Below are 25,889 nucleotides of genomic sequence, written 5' to 3'. Positions count from 1 at the left end.
AGAAGTGCACTTCACCTCTCTTTCCCTTCATATCCCTAATACTAATACATTAGCAGTGCTCGACAGAACTTGCTTTTGACGAGTTGTGCCCTTTACCTACAACATTGTGCTTTAAAAAAAAATGTTCACGTATTTCCAACGGCAAGTCTCACGGCTTACATATTCCTTTAAAGAACTTCTTGAGCGAATGACGACGAACGAGTAGAAAACGTGTCTTCAGCACCCTACCGCCAAGCTCCGCAGGGCTCCAGAACCGCGACATTTCAGCATGCAAGATGGCCGCCTGGTAGCTTCACTTGCGTTACAGCGACCAAGCGGGGATGCGTGATCCAGCAATTCTTATAAAAATCCAACGAGCTTGAGTCTTACCTTAGAGCGGTAAACCGGAACCCACTGCCTGCAGCGGAAATGGCACCCCCCCGGTTGCCGCCATATTGCCTGTTTGCCACATTAGTGATCACGTGACGTTAAGATGGCTGCGCCCAAAGGTGGGCCAGATCAGATTGGCCAGATCGCGGTCAGCAGATGGCGGATGGGCACTGTGGGGCTGCGTTCGAATCCTACTCGAATGGCACCGAGTTGTTCCGGCGGATCAAGTCACGTGACAAGACAGATGCAGCAACGCTGGACGCGGGTAGGTTTTCGAACGCAACGGGTACAAGAACTTCACCCAGGAGTGAGGTAGAAGCTGCGTTCGATTTACTTGCACCTCCTGCACCGGTGCAGAAAAGTGTGGGGCGGTGTACTTCCGGTCGTATCTCAATACATATACCGGAAGTAGACTGCCCTACACTTTTCTGCACCGGCGCAGGAGGTGTAAGTAAATCGAACGCAGCTTTTATCTCACTCCTGGGTGAAGTTCTCGTACCCATTGAGTTCGAAAACCTACCCGCGTCCAGCGTTGCTGCATCTGTCTTGTAACGTGACTTGATCCGCCGGATTAACTCGGCGCTACTCGAGTAAGATTCGAACGCAGCCCCAGAGTGCCCATCTGCTGACCGCGATCTGGCATATCTGATCTGGCCCAACTCTGGGCGCAACCATCTTAACGTCACGTGATCACTAATGTGGCAAACAGGCAAGATGGCGGCAACCGGGGGGGGTGCCATTTTTGACCGCTGGTTTACCGCTCTAAGTTCACTCAAGCTCGTTGTAAAAATCAGTGATCATTTAGTGATCATAATAAAAACATCACGTGCACCCTATTTCAACCTCTTATCTCTGTGTGATCAGTGATTTTAACCATGATGTGTTTCTATATTTAACCTTCATGCTCTTTTTGGAACTGTCTCTGGTTTGGGGATTATTTTCGGCTTGGTTGGCCGTGGTTGGCCAATACACAGCCCAAAAGTAATCCAATCCGATTCAGTAAGTCGATTCAGTAAGTCAGTCGGTCAGTCCGCTGCTTCCGCTGCTGGCTGCATTTTGGTGGGGTTGAGCGTGTGGCATCGGCAAGATGATTTCACATAGCCTTCGGCAATGTGTTTTCTCTACACCAAAGTCACTTCTCTCCATTTCTGCTAGATGCTTTTCTAAAGAAATGGCACAAAAGTAAGGGAGCATTGGCTCTCTTTCTTAAGAGCAAACTCGCGTTTTCCCTCAAGACTGTTTAAAAGAAAATGCTCCTATTTCACCTTGAAAGAGTGACTGAACTTTGCATGTCGGCTGCTTTTGCAGAGCACCAGGGAAGCTTCTGGACGTTCTAGGCTACCGTATACACTTTGAAACAGTCGGAAACGGACCCAAGGTACTCGTTTTACTGCCGGGAGCCATCGGTAAGAACTTGGAGACTATCAAATGGCGAGTAGGAAGGAGCATTTTCCCAGAGTCGAAAATTTATGTCGAAATACTCAATTACGGACGACTGGTACGATCCAGTTCGTTTCGTGGAAGCACGCAACCTAGGCGCACATCTGAAATTGAATAATAATTACCATATGCGTGAGCTTCAGTAAAGAAAAGGGGGAAAACAATTGTTACGGGGAAAACAGAACTGTTAAACGAATATGGTCTGTGATGTAAGAACTGCAAATACAGTGCTAGCGGTTGAAGCACAAACTTGTTCTTAGAAAATAGTTACACAATTTATATGTAATCCCGTGCCGGTGTGTGTGTGTTGGAAAAATAAAGCGGTCAGTCAGCTATCAAAAGATGAACCATTTACAAACCAACTTCTCCTTTTTGTATGCAACCATTTCGAGGTGTGAACACATCCTCTTGTAGATAGCTTTCATCACAAATAATTGCTTTGCAAACATTTGGTACAATTGCAAAGCTAATTAGCAATTGCAGCAAATTGCCACTAATTATTGTCACTGACACCAATTATCTCCAGAATGAGCTGTCGTTACAGTGATTTCAGGGACAATGTCAGCTTTAGTTGACACATTTTCTGCAGTACAAGTTGTCCAAACAGTATTTTTGTGCTGCTGTTGCTTGGAGTTTAAACGAACGTTTCTCCCTTTTGTTAGGATCTACACGGACAGACTTTAGTCCCCAGCTAGAGAAATTGGACAGGAAGCAGTTCACACTAGTGGCCTGGGATCCACCAGGCTATGGATTCAGCCGGCCGCCGGAAAGGACTTTTCCTGTGGACTTCTACCACCGAGATGCCAGGGTGGTGGCACAGCTCATGAAGGCAGGTACCCCACCTTGTAGCTTATGCCAGTGAGACTTGTAAGTCTTTGGAGCCCCCCCCCCCCCCCCCCCCCTCTCTCTGAAAATCCAGTCAACCCTATGTTGTGCACATGTATTCCCCCCCCCCCCCCCCCCCCCCCCCCCCGCCTTCCTCCACCACCACCACCCCTGTTCTCGAAGTCGTGGACATCCAGGTGCCTCTAGTTAATTTTTTGCAGTAACTTGTAACTGTGACTCATTACTGCTTAGTGAAAATTACTTGTAACTGTAATAGCATTATCATTTTTTGGAAGTAACTGTAAAGAGTAAGGTTGTTACAGTTACTTCTCAGATTTATGTGCAAAAAGATTGCAGACAAGACCACCAAATCGTTTCGCAACTCATGAGAGAGTCCAAAGTCCTTATACAGAAAGGGCACAGCAAAAACTGCTGCAAAAACCGTCTAAAGCATGCAAAAAAAAAAAAGACTGCATCATTACGTGGTGAATGATGTTGATTGGGGTGAAGCTCTGGTGGTGCTGATACTCTGAGCCACAGCATGCCGAGCTTTTCGTTCGTTTTCATCCATGTCAAAAAGGGAATCTGTGGTATGGAACGTGGTTATATACGCATTTGAGCATTTGACCGCAGCGCCCTCTCGTCTATAAGCGTTGAGCCAATGCATGCAAGGTTTAACGCGATTATATACGCATTTGACCGAAGCGCCCTCTCCTGTATACACGTTGAGCGGCTACATGGAACGTTTCATCCATGACATCCCCAGCTCTTGAGTTATTACCACATCTCAGAGCCCCCTACTCGTCCAGCAGTCGAGGCCGAGTGGTTAAGGCAATGAACTAGTAATCCATTGGGGTCTCCCTGCACAGGGTCGAATCCTGTCGACTGCGCAAACATTTTTTCTTTTTTCAAGAAGACAGATGGGATGGCAATCGATGTGAGCACGGACGCCGGTCAAGGAGACCCTAAGGAGCTTCGCCCCTAAAAAAATAAGAAGCAATTAGGTTTTGGGTGACCCTGCTTGGCCAAGGTAGATTTGCCAACTGGGAGCATGGGGACGTTTGCAACCGTACCCGCTTTGTATGGTACATCTCCCAGAGCGCACGCAGATGTAACGAAGAGCGGCATCCATCCCTAAAGCGTTTGTTTTTTTCTTCCGGCGAATGGAGCAATTGGTGGAGGACAACTTTTGATGATTGTCGCCCCAAACGTCCGCAGGCTTAGGCACAACCGATCTTCCGAATTTCGTCTTTTTGCCACCAAGCATACATTTCCTTCCTTTCTGATTTGAATCGTCCAACTCCCAGATGCACTTTTGCGTGTTCTCGACTTCAGGCTCATTTGCTCTCCCTTCCCTTTTTTTGCAACCCAATAGCCGGCCTTGCCTCCCGTCACCCGCTTGTTGTCCCCCCATTGCTTCGCTTCTCGGGTCAGGTTACTTTAGAAAGAGTCTTCACTTGAAACCTCTGTGTCGTTCTGCTCGTTTGTGTGTTTTCTTGAAATCGAAAGAGTGCCCTTAGCCATAACCGGGGGCATTCGGCATCATTATATCTATAAATATCCACGTCATGGGCTTTCCCATTACGTGAATATCTATAAATATAACTTGCCTCACTACCCCAACTAGAAGGTCTCTTCTAGTTGGGGTGGTGATGTGGTGGAGCACAAACATGTCCGATCTGGTTGGGAAGTGGTGGAGGAAAGATCGCAACAGCCATTTGAAATTCTACATGCCGTAGTCGTTTCTAATTCGATCTGTGCTTCTTTTGGACCGCTGCCGTGTTCGGCGGGTTTGATGGAGGAATGTTGCCTTAACATTGCTCTCAAAGTTTTCAAGAAAAGCTTTGTGTTTTATGGAAAAGGGTATCCATGCAGTAGAAAACAATTCAACCTTAGAGTGGATTGAAGTGACATAAGAAAACATCTACAAAGCTGATTGCAAGGTATAACTTATATTATCATTGACTTCACATTTGCACCATTTTTATTGCTTCCGTCCCATTTCACCCCACCAAAGAAATCTGAAATTAGAATTGAGTGATTGTAAACTCGCACCGTTATTGGATACACCCGAGATCTTGACGCATGCTGTTGTGTTCCTGTATACCTTCTGGTGACGGTGCTTATTTTAAAGTTCTTCATGGATCATCACCAGGTATCTGCAAGCTCTAGTGGGAAAGTGCCCACTCAAAATTTGGAGATAATCGCGAAAAAATGGGGGATGGCCGCTTGTTTGGTCATCATTTTTACATATAAATTTACTCTGCATATTTTCTCAGATCTTACAAATTTGGAATTGGGGCTTTGTGTGGAATGGGCGGATGTATTATATTCTAGAGTAGTGGATTTACCCAATTACTGTTAAATTATGATCCTGTTCAGGGAGCTACCTACTTGTGGTAAAAATTGAAATAGGAAGGACCAAGCAGGTTAATATTGATTATTGGGAAAGATATTACTTTCTCGAAAAATCCGATTCACTACTGTGAGCAACACAATGTCTTACGAAAAATCCATGCTAATTTAAAGGCATGTTAAGGAAGTTTCCTTTTGAATGTCTTCTAATATTTTTTTGTAAATTAACGAGGAAGTAACAGCATTACTTTAGCGAAGTAACTGTAACAAGTTACTCTTTCAATTTTGTAACTGTAGCAGGCTTTCATTTTTTCTCTGAGTAACTGTAACTTTAACTCCATTACATTTTAGCAGTAATGTGCCCATAACTGGTTTTAGGCAGAGTCAACTTTCCAAGGGAGGGCAGAGGGGGCCAGTCAGGATGGTGACGACCGATGATGATGTTCGCCCGACGCAAGTTTCCCGGGAAGGTGATAATAAAAAAAATACTAACAGTTGTTCGCTCCCGCTGGACAGATTACGACGTGGTTGGTTTACGATAACCAGTGTGGCTACGTTTATTTTCAAAACAAAACGACAACAAGTCAACAATAATTTACAGAACTCCCAAAATTAAAACCCATACTTTAGTCCCCAGTCTCAAGAGCCGAATCTGCCTGATCTCATACGCCGAATCCCTGAGAATCCTCTCGGCAGCCCTTTTCTGGACTCGTAGGGGCCTCCTTTCCCTCCAGAGACAAGCCAATCACTTCAAATTTGCCCATTGTCACGTGGTACACTCTTACCCAATGATCAGCGAGCTGTCAACGTGACCCCCCTCCGACACTTCAACGGTCAAACCCAAATTCTCTGTAGAGTAACCACATGCTTTCTCAGCCGTCTGGCTGGCGCCACCAAGTTAAGTTATTGCGTCGACTAAATGCGAAGTTTTCTACACTAAGCGGCGAAATATGCCGGACACAAGCACACCCGCTTAAAAGCCACAAGTGCGGACAGAAGCCCAAGACAGGGGTGTTCCGGCGCCCCAACTGAAACCTAATCCGTTTGTTAACGAGCGGGGTCCGACTCTTCTCTACCGAGCCCTGCGGCTGCTCGAAGCCCCCCGCGCTTGAGGGAACAAGACGACTCCCCGTTCACGCTCTCACTCCCTGCCGCGGGTCTGCAAGCAAACGCCCCCGCGGGTCTGCAAGCAAACACCCAAAAATGTGGACACAAACACAGGCAGATAAAAAAACGATGCCGACGCAATTGTAAAAAGATAGACTTTTCTAAAACAAATCTTACTTATTTCTAACAAAATCCTTCGTTACTTAACAGGCAGGCTAATACTCTTTTACGAATATGAAGTCCACTTGCGACTTATGGCACTGTGTGCCTGGAAACCTCTCAAAGGGTCACCGACAGGGTATTTATGCTCAGCAAGGTTTTTATTTCTACATGACAAATGAGAGCCCAACCACCCAGAACACAATTTGCTGTTTGAAATTCGTTTTCTTTCCTCCCGAAAACCGCCGATTGAGAACTGGCCGGTTTGAGTCTCGCTCACTTTCTTCTCTGTGGTCATGTGCCATTTTCTGCAGTTTAGACACAACCACCAATGATAATCACTGTCGTGGGTCATCAAAGACACACACTCAAAGCTAACAATAGACAAGAAATATTATACCAATTTTTTGTAGCTTGTAAAAACACTGCAAATACGTTGATTGAAAAAAAAAAAAAAAAAAGAAAAGTTGCACAGTCACGTGATTTCTGGTAACTTTCTCCTCTATACTATTTCTTCTTCCTCCCCAGTCGAGTTTTGGTTTCGGTTTTGAGCAGTTCTGTTTTTTTACTTTATTAAAAATGTATGTGACACTGTAGCAAAATATTGATTGGGTAGTCTTCTGACAGCATAAAGGATTGCCTGGCAAAAGATAAAAACATTTTCTGGGAGAGTGTCAGTGTCCCTTTAAAGTCTCTTACGACGCCAACTCCAGCTATTGGGTGGCTGTGGAACACTTGGCAATGCTATAAATGAACATTTCTCATAAGTAGCACGTAAAATACCTGGAAGCGCCACTTTTACTGAAACTGGGCTGCTCGAGACAAGGGCACTTGTCCGGCAAGGTCGGGCACTTGGTGTATGATCTGCAAAATTCCCCAAGTTTGGGGAATGTTAATGGTGGGTGCTTGAACAAAGTGGGCACTTCTGCGGTATTTTACGGTATGTACATTTGACCTCGCAGATACCGGAAAACCTTCGCTCTACTAGTGAAATGCAGTTCTAGCATCACCTTGTACCTTGTGCCAGCATACCAGTGCGTTCTCTCGTAAGAGAATTTAAGAGCAGGGGTGACCAACCTGTTGCTCTTTGTGGGTCCAGGTGTGGTTTATGGCTCTCTGGCAAGCATGCCCCCCTTCCCCTCCTGTGTGCCTAAGGCGACAAGAGTTCTAGAGTTGAAGAAAAAAAGCTCACAGTCTTGGCAGCCTTGTGCTACACATGTACTATCGCAGACAATATGAGCTGAAACAGCGCTCCGGCCGGCGCACGGTACTACCTGCGCAGCCTGTCGCCTTGCTTCACACACGCTGAGGCCGAGATAAATTACCTCTTGCGGTCACTGCGCCACTGCGCTCTTCCGGCCATCTGTTAGCAAGACAGTGTGTGCGACAGCGGGCGTGTGTGTGATAGGGCAGAAAGGGGGGGAGGGGTGGGCAGAAGGTTACAGTTGTCCCTATTTTGCAATAGTTTTACTGCATTCTATCGCATAGAATGATGTAGAAAAAAAGCTTACTGGTGAAGAAAAAATCTTGAGGTATCTTAAGTTGCAACTGCGATTATCGTTTTTGAAAGGCACACCAAAAGACATTGCAGGTTGTTTTTGTTTTATTAAGTGCATGCACAAAGTAGGACATCGTACAATATAGGCCAAAAACTGTATATGAGATTTAGGCCAGCTCCAAGGTGTTTACTTTTTTTTTCTTTTTCATTAGGTACAGTTGTCTAAAAAAAATAAAAAACGGTAACCATACATGTTACTGCGAAGGTTTTGTAACCTTGATGGGTATAAAAAGCTTCAAAAATATGAATTCTTCGTTAGTGGGCCCACGTGTTTGTTTTAAACATACAAGTTGCTGACAACACACCGGTGTTTTATTTACGAATTCCTAGTCTTAATAAACTGTGACAAACAGTCATATATTTGCCAGGAGAAGGAGCTTGAAACATCATCGAAAGAATATTCGCAGAGGTCAATGTCCGACACAAGAGGTTAGTAGTCGGCGTGGAAGTTCAACTGGACTATGCAAGAAGATTAGGATCATAGATGCATGACACAAAGGTATGCACTGGTTAACGGTGTCAAACAATGTGTCGCAGCCATATTAGCAAGCTTTGTTCTAATCGCCAGAAGGCCGGTTCAGGGGCCGTGAGGCGCAGTAAAAGTTATGACATCACAATGGCCGCCGAGGTGTGCCATAGAGCAAGGAGCTCGCGCTTGTAGCCTTTCTTGCGGTACAATACATGGTGAAACAGAGTATACGAAATATTCACTGGCAGCTCTAGAAATGTGTGCAAAGAAGTTAATACCGTTTCATTTACCCCTATCCCGTGACCACGGGTGTCATCCTCTCCGGTAAGGAATCATAGAGCGCAGCCACGAAGTCTGGCTCGGCCCGAGGCCTCTCCCATTCACATCTCACCGCTTCCCACATTTCGTCGGCAGTGGCGCGGTAGAGGGGACGCAGTGACAGTGCTACCTTAACGTGCCTCCAAATGTGTTCAATGATATTCAAATCGGCACCTTTCGGGGGCCAAAGCAGCTTTGTCAGGCAGCGCTCCTCGAGGAGATACGAGCGTGACAATGCATTTTCCACTTTGGTGCTTTCTTGAAATGCACTGAAATGCATGTTAGCTAGAAACGTGAACATTGGGCTGCACGGCACACGCATCATGATGATGGTTTTGTTGGCCATCATTTTTGCTAGCAGATGGCCGGAAGGGCACAGTGGCGCAGTGAGTGGAAGTGATAATTTATCTTGGCCTCGGGGTGTGTTTCTTTTGTGGAGCGATTCGACAGGTGGCGCAGGTAGTATCGTGCACAGGCCGGAGCGCTGTTTCAGCTCATATTGTCCGCGATAGTACACACAGCTGGACTGCTTTATGATACATAGATGTGTCTGGTGACCATGGAGGTAGGAAACTTTTGGAGTCGACATGACTCCACCAGTGGTGATGCCAGAAGTGTGGAGGGACACGCCCCCAACGATGACTGAAACCAAGAGACGCCATTGGATGAAAAGGAGAGCTGACCCAACAGCTGTTTTGGTCACCCTCGGGGGTACCCAACAGTGACCGAGGCTTTTTTGCTCATAATGTTTGGTGCGCCAAAGCGTTAAACTATTTGTCCGATGTTTAATGAAGTTGACGTTGCTCTCTTTATTGAAACTGTGGGAATCACTACTCCGTTTTCACTGAAGAGGTAACATCAGGAGGGCAGTCTTGGGAGGTTGCCTAGCATATTGTTTAGCATTGTTCTTTCTTTCTTACTCCACCACCTTTTCTCCTTGACTGTAACTCTCTAACATCAGCTGCCACTGTGTTCCCAGACACAGTAAAAATAAAAGACATCCACACACAACATCTCAAAGCACAACTACTGCTTTACTTTGCAGCTTCACATTTATTTGCACCGTCAACTCTTTTAATGTATTTTTCCAGGTCTCACATTTATCGTTATGGGGCCACAGTTTCACCTTTCGTTGCTGGTTTTTGCTTACATTCGGTATTTCTGGTATTCCCTCACAGCAACTGGGCCATAAGAAATACAACGTGCTGGGTTGGAGTGACGGAGCCAACACAGGAATGATCCTTGCAGCCACGTACCCCGAGCGCATCGAGAAGCTCGTCGCTTTTGGAGGGAATTCTTACATTGAAGACATCGATGTGCAGTTATTGGAAGGTAAGGTCGTTTCGAATTTCCTATTGTATATTAGGGTGTCTTCGACCGACCTGGTTCAAAAGTCTGTTGCTGTCGAGCGTGGATTATAACTACCATAAAATACCACGAAGTGCCCACTTCGTTCAAGCTGCCACTCCTAACATGTCTCAAACTTTGAAATTCTGCAACTTATACATTAACCGCCCGATTTAACTGGGCAAGTGCCCGTGTCTAGGTAAACCCAGTTTTCAATGAAAGTGTGGTGGGCGGCTCCCGGTGTCTTACAGTAGGGTTTCTTGTTTTTGGGGTTTAATCTTCAAATTTGAGGGTGTTTTTTAGGGGATTTGTACTTTCTCGCATATTAGGTGTCGATTATACCATTTTGTTAGGGGGCTTAGTAGTCTGTTCAGTTTTTTTCCAGAATGTTTTGGCCAAATATTTTTTCACAAGATAAAGCACACAACAACTGGTGGCAACTGCCTAAGCCAAGACTCCAGCCAAGGTGTAACATTTTTAAACTTTGGCTACAGTTTGTGAGCTCTGCTCGAACTAGGTCCAGGTCGAGCAGACTGTACAATCACTGTCACGCTGTCTCTCACACAGCCACCAGGAATGTGGAGCAGTGGAGCAAACGTATGCGGGAGCCAATGGAGGCTCTCTACGGACCCGAGCGCTTTCAAAAACTCTGGTGGGACTACTGCGACTTCTACAAGCGTCTACTGCACAACCAGGGCGGAGACGTGTGCAGAGCCGAGCTAGCTAAAATTCGCTGCCCAACCCTCATCGTGCATGGAGGAAAAGACCCCCTCGTGACGCCGGAACATCCTGCCTACTTGCTCCGCCACATTGCCCTATCCAAGTGAGCTCCCTTCTCTGCGTTTAGACAGCAGGATGTCTACCAAGCCGGAAAAAAATTGTCAGGGAATTTTAAAGCACCTGGAAAAGTCAAGGAATCGCAAAGGAAATCGTCAGGAAATTGATTTATTGAGGGAAAGTGACCGACGTGGGTGGGGCAGTAACCCGCAACGAAGCGGGAGGGCGTGGCGTGCAGTGGCGTGGATGGTCGTCACGCTTAGTAACAGTTGTCCGAGGCATCGCTAGGCGGTGTAAGCCACCACCCGATTTTCCAGACCAAAGAGGTGCAGCCCAAAAAGTCGCCGCAAGCCCATCCTCAACATTTTTTTATTTTCCAGTAGTCGGGAAATTTAATCGAAATATTCAAAGAAAAACTGGAAAAATTAGGAAATTTCAGATAAGCAGTTTGGTAGACACCCTGGACAATCTGCCAATATCTTAGGTGAATAGGCACCCTCAGTTGCTGTTAAGCCAGCAGCAGTTAGGGAATTCCATTGAGTGTGGACCATACAGCCAACAAGTACCTTATAATCGCGTGTAAGGGCCACACTCGTGTAAGGGCCGCACCCCCGTATTTAGGACAAAATACTGCAAAATAAAAAAATTGGAGAAATTATTCGTGTATGCACTGCACTCTCTTGTTTTTGAGGTGCGCCGACTGTAATGCATGAAAGTTTCTATAAATATATATCGCTAGGTGGCGCTAGCCACCGCCCGAGCACGTAGCGGCACGTCTCCGCCTCCCCGATATTTGCTCTCCACTCATCCGTATCACCGTATGGCACAATGGCTGCCAACCTCGATCGTGGTCGGCCGCGCTAGAGTGTACTAGAAGGACCGAGTGGGGCGACCGGAGTGCTATTTAGGTACCTCCGCATGTGGGAAAAACCGGCTAATCCAAGCCACTTCGCTCGTAGCGCCCTTTCGGGCACTACAAGCGAAGCGGTTCGGATTAGCCGGTTTTTATGAAAAAAGTGTTGCGTTCCAACGCCAAGATTGTTCCACAAGCGGCGGCGCCGAAAAAACGCTTCGGTCGTCTCACTAAGCCCTCTCTAGTACACTCTACGATGGTGGCGCTGCGATCGAAGTGGCTTGGGTCCACCTGATCGCTTTCCAGATTTTGAGATGCAACTGAAAGCATGAGCAGAGCCTGTAGCTTGTCCCACTCTTTCCTTCTAGTACACTCTAGCCGCACTGTCGGGATGCGTTTATGTTGCTGCTGGAAGACATTGAGAAAAGATAAAGGATATGTCAGCTTCTGTGGCAAGCGCGAGGAATGGGGATTCAGCGGGCTCGGCTCGCGTGTGCTCTGGGGAGGTTTTCTTTTGTTCTTCGATTCGTGTCAAAGCGTCGTGATTTGTCTGCTTTTTCGCGCAATCAGAGCTATGGACAAGTACCACTTCAACAGTCATACGGGATTCAAGTCGAAAGTTGCCGTGCATGCTATCAAGTACAAAAAAAAACAAAAAAACATGCGTATTGCGCAGTATGTAAACTATAATTAAATCCGACTGACGATTCAGTCCGGATTCAGGAGTGGAGGCGTTCATTTCAAAATGTGGATACAGATTTTTTTTTTTTATCCGTGTATGGGCTGCACCTTGAAAGTTTGCCCTCAAATCGGGAAAAAATAGTGCGGCCCTTACACGAGTTTATACGGTAACTAGAACTGCAAGCCTCCAACTGAACTCGGCTGGCAACTGATGAAAGTGCATGTCTGCTTGGGGTATGACTGGATTTGTAATCCTTGAAGGATGCTGAATGTGGTCACAAGCAGGGCTGGATTGACACGTCAGAAAGGCCTAGCTCAGATTGTCATGTGGGGTTTACCCTCCCTGTGTCAGCTCAGTTTTAATGCCATCGATTCCATTTCTTGTTTCATGCTTCTGGAAATATAAATTATGCTCCTGCCTCTCTGCTTGTCTAATTGATCTTGGTATGTCTGCATTTCCACCCCTTGCACCCCAGTGCGAGAGATAAATGTTTTAGATGATCCGTCTTTCAGATCGCCGGGTTGTCTTTAATTATACCTCATTTGCTTTAGAATTATTACTGAGCCTTCTGATAACAGCATGGGACATAAACAAAGTAATGAGAGGCCAAACTTGCAATCAGGTCTTGTTGGTGGGCCCTCGTTCTAGAGAAGGTTCAGTATTTCATTGCGTGCACTGTGGAGGCTAAGCAAGTGCTAGCATATACCATACTAGTTGGAAATGTTAAGTAAGGATTTTGGAAATAGTATTTCTTTTTTTCCTGGAACCAATAAAAAAAAAAAGAAATACATGGTTTTCGGTTAATTCTTTTGCAGGTTGTGTGTTATACCAGAAGGAAAGCACAATCTCCACTTGAAGTTTCCGGAAGACTTCAACAAGCTCGTGACCGACTTCATCCTTGGCTGATGTATGCATTTTAATGTGAGGCTTGTGCCGTTTTGTTGGGAATTACCGTAATTACTCACATAATGAACGCACTCTTTTTTTCCGAAAAATTTACACATACTTGGGGGATGCGTTAATTATGCGGGGTAAAATTTTTGCATTTACACACTTCGTGCAAATGTCATATTATGTGCCAATATGACGTGGCAAGGCACTGTGGCACGTCTCCACTGATGGAGGCGCACTCACGGCTGGTCGGGGGCGCGCCACAGTAACCATGCTTTATAAATTTCGAACCCCTTTAGGGCGCTTTTGGCGTGCCTTTTGCCAAAGGAAAAGCGCCCTACGAAGCTCACTCATCACAGAGAGCAACACAACCGTTTTTAGGCCTAACGACTTTCTTGAGTTAAATGTCCAAAAGCTGACCACAGACGATGGCGTGTTTGTTGACATCAATGCATCCGATAGGCAGAGAATGTCTGGGGCTTGGCAATTCCTCGACCTAAGCTTGGTCAAGTGTGCGCGCCGCTCGGTTTCACGGTTGACCACTTCCAGAACTACACACTTGCCACCATTACGAGAGCGGCTTGGCTTGGCTTGACTTGGCCTGACCGCTAGGCAGCAAAAGAAAATTGGCTTGGTGGGCTTGGTGACAAGCTAAGTTGGATGCAGTTCGAGACTCGCGGAGCCAAAAATTAGAGGTGCGTTTATTACACGCGGTAAAAAAAAAAAGTAAAAATATTGGTACCCTTTGGGGGGTGGGGGGGGAGGGTTTATTATGCGAGTAAATACAGTATATGATAAACTGTTTTCGGTTCAATAAAAGTGGATAAGGTTGCGGTGTATATGGTGCCTATTGCTGTAGTGCCTTTCAAGAACTTTGTCAGAAAATATGTAGTATCATTGTGCCAATTATGTTTAACAGAGATTATTTGCATAGGAGTCAGTAGTTGCAGATTAAATAAAAGATTGATGTTTTACCAAAGTTCTGGGCACCCTGGTGGCTCCCCAGCCCAGTTGCCTGGGTGCACAGGCGGCGGACTTTTCCGCGTGGCGGCGGAGTCAAGCTGGCCACACGCACATCGGCGGAATTGGAAGCGGCGCAGAGGCAGTCGCTGCCTGGACCCAATTGCTGCTGGTAACAACGTTAATGTATTGATATCCTCGTCCATGTCTTATTAAATGTAGTTTCTTGTTGTTGAAACCGCTGGCTGCGTGTTATTCCCCCGGGTTGGGTATGCAGCAAGGCCAGTCTTGGGCAGTAACTAGTTACTAGTAACGCGTTACCGGTAACTAGTTACTTTTTTCGGTAACTTTTAACTGTAACGCGTTACTCTTTAATACTGGTAACTTGTAACTGTAACACTGTTACTTTTTTATTGGGTAACTGTAACTGTTTAGGCCGTTACAGTTACTTTTTACTATAAAATTAAAATTCCTGGCTGACAAAAAAAAAAGAAATTGAACAAACAAAAAAAATTGCCTCGTTTTGCCCACGACGGACCATAGACGAGACGGACGAGCGAGCACGAAACCGGGAGATTAAGGAAGCGGCGCCTGCGGTGGTAGGGGAGGCAAACAATGTGTGTTTCACCGACTTTGGCTCAATCTTCTTCTGTGGGGACCGTCTGCGGGTGTCGGTGGTCATGCGACATGTCTCCGAGTATTCCGTCTGGGCTGTGTCTGCCCTTCCCCCTCTCCCTTCCTCTTTGTCAGATATGTCCGCGCTGTACGTCGCTTTTACACCCAGCCGGTCGCCGCTCCCTCTTCGCTATGAGTTTCCAAGGAAGCCGTCCCCATATTAGGCGGAAAGTCGGCGCTTGTTTAACTTATTCTTTCTCTTCGGAACCGCTCGAGTAAATTGCCTTTCCCGCTGACAGCCCCAAGAAATACTCCAATAGACGTTTTGTTGTGGATTCTCTGCAGTGCTCCAGCTGAAGCGATTACCCGGAAAACACGTGTTTTTAAGAGAGAGAAATTGCTGTTTTGAGGCGCGTGTGCGGACTGATCTTCCACAGTTGGCGTTTGAGACAGAGGCGCCGCGGTGGTCGTCGTACACACGTAGAGCACCAGAAGGCCTCACTTTGTCTCCTTTCCCCCTATATTCTTCCAAAGCTGTTTGACCTGCTATATTTAAGCCTGCTTTCGAGTATATCCCATAAGGTAATTATGTGACCATCTGTGTCCTCTTTGGTTTCGGAGTGAAAAATAAACGAAAATGTTCACTGACGCGGGAGGTTCATCTAACGCAACGTATGTCCGAAAGCTTGTACCCTGTCGCCTATTGGTGAAAACTTTTGGGGGCTGAGCCACGTGCGGGAATGCGATTGGTTTGCGCAGAGGCCAGTTTAACCAGACGGTTCAAAAATGGCCACTATTCTTCAGCTATCACTTGTCAGTTTGTCAGTGCTGGAGCCCACTCTCCACTCGCTCTTGCGATACCAAGGGTCCCTGTCACAAATGCAGTACTGCACCCCACTTTCCAACGCCCTTGAGGCGGGAGTCAAGAAGAGGTGAGCGATATATTTGTTGTTCACTATATTGCTACCCCTCTCTGCACATGCGTTTGCATGGTAGCATATCCGTGCGAGCTATCTACACTTAACATTGTAGGTTTCAATCATCCATATTTCGATTTATAGGTTCAAGCAGTGCAAAAATCTCCTTTTTGTTTCTTGTCTCGTCACAGGTTTTCAGAAGTTCTTGAAGACAAGGACTTGGCCCTTGCAGCGGCGGTACACCCCAAGTTCAAGCTATCCTGGATCATGGAAAACGAGCGGAAAGCTGCAACTGTACGGCTGCTCGAGGAAGAATGTCGTGCGCTGGAGGAGCACTGCAGTGAGGACGCAACAGGCAAAGAGGATGGCGACGAAGACGATTTTTTTTTCCACTTGCCTCAAGCATTACCATCATCAACGGAGGTGCAACAGTGGGTGAGCGACCCCGCGACCGATCTGACCGGGCTCTCAAGGTTCCCCATGATAAAGAGGATCTTCATCAGGCTCAACACGGGGATTCCGTCAAGCGCGCCGGCTGAACGCCTGTTCAGCAAAGGACGCGATGTGTTCGCCATCAAGAGAGGGAAGCTCTCCGATGACAATTTTGAAAAACAGTTGATATTAAGTTATAACAAATATTGCAAATAAGTTATAATCGTTAAAATTCTGAAACGACGAATGACACAAAAAAGAAGCACCCTTCGGTTTTAATGTTTTCTAATTTCTCAGCAGTTCATCTTTCTTCTCACTACAGTGTAACAAATAAAATATTTTTTTTGGTTTATGGTTTCTTGTGTCCAATTTTGGTACTGTAACGAGAAAGTAACGGCGTTACTCTTTCTGCGGTAACTGTAACTGTAACACGTTACTTTTTTAATCCGATAACTGTAACTGTAACAGAGTTACTTTTTCCCCCTAGGTAACTGTAACTGTAACACTGTTACTTTTTACTGGTAACGTGCCCATGACTGAGCAAGGCAAACCAACCACAATGGTACCCAAGCGTGGTATGCTACCCGCTCGCGGGAATTTCATGGGGCATGATTTCTTTTGGTAAGCCTTTTCCCCAGTCCCCACGTTTCCTAGTGTCGTTCTGTGCTTCTGTCACGTCCGTGTTTGTTGTATTGGCGTGTTTCAGACTGTCTGTTTTGTCACCGCAGCAATCGTTTTATGCGCTTGTGTTTCTGAAAGGCGTTTCTTTTATGTGATTGCAGCCATGCTTGCATGGGAGCAGGAAGCCGCAATGGCCGCAGCGGCACAAATGAAACTGCTCACGAAGGTCACGGAGCTGGGCACTCCGTGATGCAGCGCATGGCCCTCATGCCTGGCCAGCAGGAGACCCTATTGCGAGAGCCCCAACCACACTTGACTGTGCCAGTCTATATGGGGTACGACGATGTCAAGTCCATAGCAGAGTTCCTGGGCGAGTTGCAGATGTACCACCTTGCCTCCACTACCACCTTGCCTCCACTGCCTCGGAAGCCTTCATCATGAACCTCATTGTTCCACTGGCGTTGCAAGCCAGCACCAGGTGCTGGTTGGGGCCGCAGGCCCCCTTCACCAGCCTGGTTTACTTCCAGACAAGACTACGAGAAAAGTTTCTGCTTGCAGGCTACGCAATGCAGATTCTTCGAGAGCTCGAGGCGAGGACGCAGCACCCGGACGAAAGTCTGGTCCAGTACGTTCGGGTCATGCAACAGCTCATCAAAAAATGAAAGCCGTTCACAATTCCCTGTAACGCCGGTTAGAGCGCAGCTCTTGAGGAGGAAGATGGAAGTGTACTGAGGGATAGGTGACTCCTTGAGGTCACGTGACCTAAGGGGTCACGTGACCTCAGGGGCTTGCGTGACCTCGGGGGTCACGTGACCTGAAGGGGTCACGTGACCTTAGGGGGGTCACGTGACCTCAAGGGGTCACGTAACCTCGGAGGGTCACGTGACCCCCTCCCCCCCCCGGTTACGCTGACGCCGACGCCACTCAGGCTGGAAACGGGCCCCTAAGAGCTGCGCTCTAAAATGCAAACCTGAATTCACCAGAGTCGGACAGAGTAGCTCGGGTCGGAAGACAGTGCCATCCAAGATACCACATTTACTTCATCAACCGCACCTTTGAGGCCCTTGAAGATCTAGCCCGGGGTGCCCACTTCATCGAGGATGCTATGCTTGCTGAGTGGAACTATGTGCCGCCGCCACCAGCCAAGTACGCACTTGAACCGGCTGAGCATGGCAGGTCCCCGAGGCCTCCACGCAAGTGGACTCTCCGAACAAGACCTCCCTTCCCCACCTGTCAACCAGGAAAGTTGACGTGGCATGCATGGTGATCCCCCATGCGGGATAAGCGTATGTTCACCTAACACTCTTCGAGAGGTCCCCGGAGGTCGCATCGGGGTCCACGAGGATCCCGGGCGGGGGTCGTTACTACACATGATAGGTTGTTGGCTGCACCATTTCGAAAGCTGGGGCCCAACGGAGATCACCAATGGAGTCTGCTCCTGCAAGTGCTGGGGAAAACTGGCACACTGTGATCGCAATCCCGCAGCCATGCAGCATTGACCCCCGCTGCAACAGAACAAGTCCTCCCCACAACAGCCGGTCGCAAGCCCGGCGGAGGCCGTCCCATAGTGGTTCTTTACCCAATCACTGGAGGTAGTCCAACGGGCACTTTCAGTGTGGGTGGACTAAGCATTCAACTGTCGTCGGACTGCTGCAATGAGTGCGAGCAGCTTGGCCATCACCGACACCAGTGTCCAAGGCTTCTGGACACTACAAACAAGGGGTGGCATGAGACAGCGGCAAAGTGCCGGAATCAACAACTAGGGAAACTGCTATGGCCGGTGACGCTGAAGCCAGACAGCCACTCGCCGACGGCCGTTACAGTCCCTGGGGGCAGCGAGGCCACGGCACAAATTCAATCAATATGTCGAACCACACTTGATTTCATTGAACCGCGCATGACTATTTCACAGCTTGATGTTCCCATTGTCGCACTTTTGAATGCTGGGGCTGCTACCTCAATTATAAGGGATTTCGTTTTCGAACAGTGCAAAGCAAAAACGATAGGCCTCTGGGAATGCGAAGTGCGTTTGCAGCTAGCTTCTGGTACAGCGATAACAGCTGGCTGAGCCATAAGGCTGCAGACTCTGTTTAATGGAAAGAAGCGGCATCAGCGATTTCTTTATCTGCCAGGGCTCGTGATACCCGTGATCTTGGGCCGAGATTTCATAAAGGTGAAAACATGGCACTCGAATTTTCTGGTTGTGGATAATGGCTGGGGCAACAACCAGAGCTGATTCCGTTTACCAGACAGGAGGACTGCATCCGTAACCCGCCCAGTGCAGCCCACTTCACCATTGTGCTGGACGTCTTGCCTGCCGGCGTTCGAGAATCATTGAAAAAGGTGACGCGCCGCCTCAGAGGTGCAACCCTCGACTGATCAGCGTCCACAAAAGGGCACTCCTAGATGCGGCACTCGAGATGATTGACACCGGTTCAGCATATGTGAGTCGAAGAGCTCTTGGGTGTTCTCCATTGTTCTCGCTCCGAAAAAAGACGGAACAGCCAGACTGTGTGGATTACAGGCAGCCTATTGATATGTCCATCCAGACAGCTACCCTTTCACAAGCGTTTCTTCTGTGATATACGCGTTCAGTAACTCGACCATGTTTACAACGCTAGATTGCAGTTGCAAGTTTCTTGAGATCGAGGTTTTCGACGCCTGATGGATGTTTTACTCAAGAACTCGAAGTATGAATTTGCCATATCATACATGGGTGATGGGGTTGTTTTCTCGAAAACTATTTAGGAGTTAAAAAACACCTTCGGGTGTCATACTTTAGCAAATGCGTAAGGCTGGCCTCACGATTCACCCCGGAGAAGTTCAGTTGGCCATGCCCAAAATTAACATCCTTGGTTTCGTTGTGGATAATGACACGTTCCGCCCCAACAAAGATAAGTTGCGCGCGCTAATGGAATACCCAAGCCCACATGACGTAAAGAGCCTACAAAGATACCTCGGAATGATTGCGTTCTAAAGGAACTTCATTCCACACTCTTCCAAGATAGGTATCCCAACTGCTCACTCACCTTCTAAAAAAAGTGTCAACATATGTTGTTAGACTGAACAACCACAATGCGCATTCTCAGCCCAGCTAAAAATACCCATTGGTTCCAATTGGCTTTTCCAATTGGTACCAATTGCCAAAACCAGTTAGGTTTTGGGACTCCCAATTGGAAGAATACCAACTGGTTCCAGTTGGAAGAATACCAATTGGAACGAAAACCATCTGGGTTTTGGGACTCCCAATTGGAAGAATACCAATTCGTTCCAGTTGGAAGAATACCAATTGGTCTCAATTGGAACGAAAACCATTTGGGTTTTGGGACTCCCAATTGGAAGAATACCAATTGGTCCCAATTGGAACGAAAACCATTTGGGTTTTGGGACTCCCAATTGGAAGAATACCAATTGGTCCCAATTGGAACGAAAACCATTTGGGTTTTGGGACTCCCAATTGGAACGAAAACCATTTGGGTTTTGGAACTCCCAATTGGAAGAATACCAATTGGTTCCAGTTGGAACGAAAACTATTTGGGTTTTGGGACTCCCAACTGGAAGAATACCAATTGGTCCCAATTGGAACGAAAACCATTTGGGTTTTGGGACTCCCAATTGGAAGAATACCAATTGGTTCCAGTTTGAAGAATACCAATTGGTCCCAATTGGAACGAAAACCATTTGGGTTTTGGGACTCCCAATTGGAAGAATACCAATTGGTCCCAATTGGAACGAAAACCATTTGGGTTTTGGGACTCCCAATTGGAAGAATACCAATTGGTCCCAATTGGAACGAAAACCATTTGGGTTTTGGGACTCCCAATTGGAACGAAAACCATTTGGGTTTTGGAACTCCCAATTGGAAGAATACCAATTGGTTCCAGTTGGAACGAAAACCATTTGGGTTTTGGGACTCCCAATTGGAAGAATACCAATTGGTATTCTTCCAACTGGAACCAATTGGTATTCTTCCAATTGGAACGAAAACCATTTGGGTTTTGGAACTCCCAATTGGAAGAATACCAATTGGTTCCAGTTGGAATACCAATTGGTCCCAATTGGAATGAAAACCATTTGGGTTTTGGGACTCCCAATTGGAACGAAAACCATTTGGGTTTTGGGACTCCCAATTGGAAGAATACCAATTGGTTCCAGTTGGAAGAATACCAATTGGTCTCAATTGGAACGAAAACCATTTGGGTTTTGGGACTCCCAATTGGTCCCAATTGGAACGAAAACCATTTGGGTTTTGGGACTCCCAATTGGAAGAATACCAATTGGTTCCAGTTGGAAGAATACCAATTGGTCCCAATTGGAACGAAAACCATTTGGGTTTTGGGACTCCCAATTGGAAGAATACCAATTGGTCCCAATTGGAACGAAAACCATTTGGGTTTTGGGACTCCCAATTGGAACGAAAACCATTTGGGTTTTGGGACTCCCAATTGGAAGAATACCAATTGGTTCCAGTTGGAAGAATACCAATCGGTCCCAATTGGAACGAAAACCATTTGGGTTTTTGGGACTCCCAATTGAAAGAATACCAATTGGTCCCAATTGGAACGAAAACCATTTGGGTTTTGGGACTCCCAGTTGGAAGAATACCAATTGGTCCCAATTGGAACGAAAACCATTTGGGTTTTGGGACTCCCAATTGGAAGAATACCAATTGGTCCCAATTGGAACGAAAACCATTTGGGTTTTGGGACTCCCAATTGGAAGAATACCAATTGGTCCCAATTGGAACGAAAACCATTTGTGTTTTGGGACTCCCAATTGGAACGAAAACTATTTGGGTTTTGGAACTCCCCATTGAAAGAATACCAATTGGTTCCAGTTGGAAGAATACCAATTGGTCCCAATTGGAACGAAAACCATTTGGGTTTTGGGACTCCCAATTGGAAGAATACCAATTGGTCCCAATTTGGAACGAAAACCATTTGGGTTTTGGGACTCCCAATTGGAACAAAAACCATTTGGGTTTTGGGACTCCCAATTGGAAGAATACCAATTGGTCCCAATTAGAACGAAAACCATTTGGGTTTTAGGACTCCCAATTGGAACGAAAACCATTTAGGTTTTGGGACTCCCAATTGGAAGAATACCAATTGGTCCCAATTGGAACGAAAACCATTTGGGTTTTGGGACTCCCAATTGGAACGAAAACCATTTGGGTTTTGGGACTCCCAATTGGAAGAATACCAATTGGTTCCAGTTGGAAGAATACCAATTGGTCCCAATTGGAACGAAAACCATTTGGGTTTTGGGACTCCCAATTGGAAGAATACCAATTGGTTCCAGTTGGAAGAATACCAATTGGTCCCAATTGGAACGAAAACCATTTGGGTTTTGGGACTCCCAATTGGAAGAATACTAATTGGTCCCAATTGGAACGAAAACCATTTGGGTTTTGGGACTCCCAATTGGAACGAAAACCATTTGGGTTTTGGGACTCCCAATTGGAAGAATACCAATTGGTTCCAGTTGGAAGAATACCAATCGGTCCCAATTGGAACGAAAACCATTTGGGTTTTGGGACTCCCAATTGGAAGAATACCAATTGGTCCCAATTGGAACGAAAACGATTTGGGTTTTGGGACTCCCAATTGGAAGAATACCAATTGGTCCCAATTGGAACGAAAACCATTTGGGTTTTGGGACTCCCAATTGGAACGAAAACCATTTGGGTTTTGGAACTCCCAATTGGAAGAATACCAATTGGTTCCAGTTGGAAGAATACCAATTGGTCCCAATTGGAACGAAAACCATTTGGGTTTTGGGACTCCCAATTGGAACGAAAACCATTTGAGTTTTGGGACTCCCAATTGGAAGAATACCAATTGGTCCCAATTGGAACGAAAACCATTTGGGTTTTGGGACTCCCAATTGGAACGAAAACCATTTGGGTTTTGGGACTCCCAATTGGAAGAATACCAATTGGTTCCAGTTGGAAGAATACCGATTGGTCCCAATTGGAACGAAAACCATTTGGGTTTTGGGACTCCCAATTGGAAGAATACCAGTTGGTTCCAGTTGGAAGAATACCAATTGGTCCCAATTGGAACGAAAACCATTTGGGTTTTGGAACTCCCAATTGGAAGAATACCAATTGGTCCCAATTGGAACGAAAACCATTTGGGTTTTGGTACTCCCAATTGGAACGAAAACCATTTGGGTTTTGGGACTCCCAATTGGAAGAATACCAATTGGTTCCAATTGGAACGAAAACCATTTGGGTTTTGGGACTCCCAATTGGAACGAAAACCATTTAGGTTTTGGGACTCCCAATTGGAAGAACACCAATTGGTCCCAATTGGAACGAAAACCATTTGGGTTTTGGGACTCCCAATTGGAACGAAAACCATTTGGGTTTTGGGACTCCCAATTGGAAGAATACCAATTGGTTCCAGTTGGAAGAATACCAATTGGTCCCAATTGGAACGAAAACCATTTGGGTTTTGGGACTCCCAATTGGAAGAATACCAATTGGTTCTAGTTGGAAGAATACCAATTGGTCCCAATTGGAACGAAAACCATTTGGGTTTTGGAACTCCCAATTGGAAGAATACCAATTGGTCCCAATTGCAACGAAAACCATTTGGGTTTTGGGACTCCCAATTGGAACGAAAACCATTTGGGTTTTGGGGCTCCCAACTGGAAGAATACCAATTGGTCCCAATTGGAACGAAAACCATTTGGTCCCAATTGGAACGAAAACCATTTGGGTTTTGGGACTCCCAATTGGAACGAAAACCATTTGGGTTTTGGGACTCCCAATTGGAAGAATACCAATTGGTTCCAGTTGGAAGAATACCAATTAGTCCCAATTGGAACGAAAACCATTTGGGTTTTGGGACTCCCAATGGAAGAATACCAATTGGTCCCAATTGGAACGAAAACCATTTGGGTTTTGGGACTCCCAATTGGAAGAATACCAATTGGTTCCAGTTGGAAGAATACCAATTGGTCCCAATTGGAACGAAAACCATTTGGGTTTTGGAACTCCCAATTGGAAGAATACCAATTGGTTCCAGTTGGAAGAATACCAATTGGTCCCAATTGGAACGAAAATCATTTGGGTTTTGGAACTCCCAATTGGAAGAATACCAATTGGTTCCTGTTGGAAGAATACCAATTGGTCCCAATGGGAGCGGAAACCATTTGGGTTTTGACTTCTTCCAAAACCGACGCGCCCCATCGCGGCGAAATACCACGCAGTGCACTCTGGGAACTAGTTGGCCACTCAGTTTCGGTTTCGACTGAGCAGCTTCATCTCATGCTATCACGCCGCGACCGAACGTGCTGCTTGCGTTTTCGATTATCTGACTTTTCACGAACGTACCATACACTTATTCTGGAGCGATACAAAACGAAGACGGGGGCACTTTCCTTGGTTCCCGAAACACCGAATATTATGAGTGCGTGTGCAAACGTAGTAAGACGTGGCTTAGTCACCTCACCCCACGAGTGCATCTTTGAGTTCAATTTCAATGCTCCCGTCTAGTACCAGTGAACTAGAACTGAAATTTGGTCATCTGGAGCCTTACACGTATTTTGTTTGCCAAACGTCCGCTTCTTGTTACTTCATTTAGCGAAAAGCAAGCCGCATCCTCACAGGAGAATCAAAGTTGAGCCCAGCGTTGACGCATGAACTTTTAAGGAAACGCAATAAATTCGACCTCGCTACTGCACAAAAGTTACTTTGATGCCTTCCTCGTGTCATCATATATCTCCCACTCAAATTTTATGCTGATAGAAGATGAAGTTTTTGCGAACGCTGAGATCGGCTAGCTACGACGGAGGCCCTAACAAGCGTCCCCTACTCCTCGCTAAGCCTTTTTGGACGAGCATTACTGACGCCCAAGATCTGTGACTGAACGGTGTGTCCGAAATGACCTCGGCATACTCAGGTAGGAAGAAGCAAACGCATAATAAATATTATGGCCATTAGCAACCGTCAACCGCGCTTTGAATAGTTTCGTTCGTTTGGTTCATGCCCGTCCGGCGCACTTCCGGTGAACGGTGCAACATTCTTCACAAAAGTGCTCGACTTTTGCTTTCTTAAAACGGTCTGTATGTGCGAATGTGCCTATATGATTTCAGGATAACTTTATGCGCATACGCGATGTTGAATATATTAGTGGAAAGCAAGCGGGTGGGGACTTCACTTCGTGCAGTGCTGCGGGTCAGTACAGATAGGAGATAAGAAGTTAGTTAAAATTGAGCTTTTCAATGGCGCCTCCGAGTTTTACTTCGCGTACTCGGGCGTATTAAGAAAAACAGTAATTGCAAAAAGTAATATTTCGTCTATGGACGCACGAAACAAACAAACTTCCTGATCAACAACACCAATGTAAAGGCGCGAGCTCGATGTATGCATACTTATTGGTTGCTACAGCTTGTGGATTCGACACAAGCGAGATCCCCGAGCTTCGCAGCGTCGAAATTCCAAGCACAGGCTAGTCCACATACCTCGATTGGAACGCTAACGGAAAGGCTCAAGTACAAAAATACAACAAGCATGTGTTAAGACAAGCTATACGTCTCGGGCTTGTGCTAAAGCTTCGAGGTCTAGCCATTTAGGTTAGTTTAAAGGCCACAAATGACGTTCTCGGGACCAGAAAACATGAGATAACGACCGTTAATAGTCCACGCTCTGTGTATATAATCTCTTGTCGACGTGTCGATCGAAACCGAAACCATGCCACCCTCCTCCCTGGCCAACAAGTTCCCAGAGTGCAACGCGCGCCGTGTTGCATGCAGGGCTTTATGGAAGTAGTCTAATTGGAACGAAAACCATTTGGGTTTTGGGACTCCCAATTGGAACGAAAACCATTTGGGTTTTGGGACTCCCAATTGGAAGAATACCAATTGGTTCCAGTTGGAAGAATACCAATTGGTCCCAATTGGAACGAAAACCATTTGGGTTTTGGGACTCCCAATTGGAAGAATACCAATTGGTTCCAGTTGGAAGAATACCAATTGGTCCCAATAGGAACGAAAACCATTTGGGTTTTGGAACTCCCAATTGGAAGAATACCAATTGGTCCCAATACGAACGGACACCATTTGGGTTTTGGAACTCCCCATCGGAAGAATACCAATTGGTCCCAATTGGAAGAATACCAATTGGTCCCAATTGAAACGGAGACCATTTGGGTTTTGGAACTCCCCATTGGAAGAATACCAATTGG

General features: G+C 46.4%; 2 protein-coding genes and 1 non-coding gene across 3 annotated transcripts; all 3 read left to right on the top strand.

The window, feature by feature from the left end:
- Window positions 1–1,356: 1,356 nt before the first annotated feature.
- LOC115311322 (valacyclovir hydrolase) lies at window positions 1,357–14,129 on the top strand. The gene is made up of 6 exons (XM_029969946.4): window positions 1,357–1,551; window positions 1,678–1,775; window positions 2,472–2,638; window positions 9,779–9,932; window positions 10,515–10,770; window positions 13,075–14,129. The coding sequence occupies exons 1-6, from the start codon at window positions 1,457–1,459 to the stop codon at window positions 13,163–13,165; spliced, it is 861 nt and encodes a 286-aa protein (XP_029825806.2). The 5' UTR covers window positions 1,357–1,456; the 3' UTR covers window positions 13,166–14,129.
- Window positions 3,443–3,524, top strand: Trnat-agu. Its single transcript has one exon. It is a non-coding gene; the product is annotated as a tRNA-Thr (tRNA).
- Window positions 14,130–15,563: 1,434 nt separating the features above from the next.
- On the top strand, window positions 15,564–16,396 carry LOC115319287 (zinc finger BED domain-containing protein 4-like). The gene is made up of 2 exons (XM_040215227.3): window positions 15,564–15,657; window positions 15,834–16,396. Exons 1-2 carry the CDS (start codon window positions 15,605–15,607, stop codon window positions 16,288–16,290), a joined length of 510 nt encoding a protein of 169 aa, XP_040071161.1. The 5' UTR covers window positions 15,564–15,604; the 3' UTR covers window positions 16,291–16,396.
- The last annotated feature ends 9,493 nt before the right edge of the window (window positions 16,397–25,889 follow it).

This window comes from Ixodes scapularis, unplaced genomic scaffold, assembly GCF_016920785.2.
Source record: "Ixodes scapularis isolate PalLabHiFi unplaced genomic scaffold, ASM1692078v2 PGA_scaffold3__209_contigs__length_174095766, whole genome shotgun sequence".
NCBI classification, from domain to species: domain Eukaryota; kingdom Metazoa; phylum Arthropoda; class Arachnida; order Ixodida; family Ixodidae; genus Ixodes; species Ixodes scapularis.
The sequence above is the reverse complement of the archived record's forward strand: the minus strand, read 5'-3'. Positions and strand labels throughout refer to the sequence as shown.

Excerpts from the sequence above, each read along its gene's own strand:
- LOC115319287 (XM_040215227.3), top strand. The coding sequence starts at position 15,605 with ATGCAGTACTGCACCCCACTTTCCAACGCCCTTGAGGCGGGAGTCAAG. Across the intron at positions 15,658-15,833 it reads GAGGCGGGAGTCAAGAAGAG|GTTTTCAGAAGTTCTTGAAG; the intron begins GTGAGCGATATA and ends GTCTCGTCACAG.
- LOC115311322 (XM_029969946.4), top strand. The coding sequence starts at position 1,457 with ATGATTTCACATAGCCTTCGGCAATGTGTTTTCTCTACACCAAAGTCA. Across the intron at positions 1,552-1,677 it reads TCTAAAGAAATGGCACAAAA|AGCACCAGGGAAGCTTCTGG; the intron begins GTAAGGGAGCAT and ends CTGCTTTTGCAG. Across the intron at positions 2,639-9,778 it reads TGGTGGCACAGCTCATGAAG|CAACTGGGCCATAAGAAATA; the intron begins GCAGGTACCCCA and ends ATTCCCTCACAG.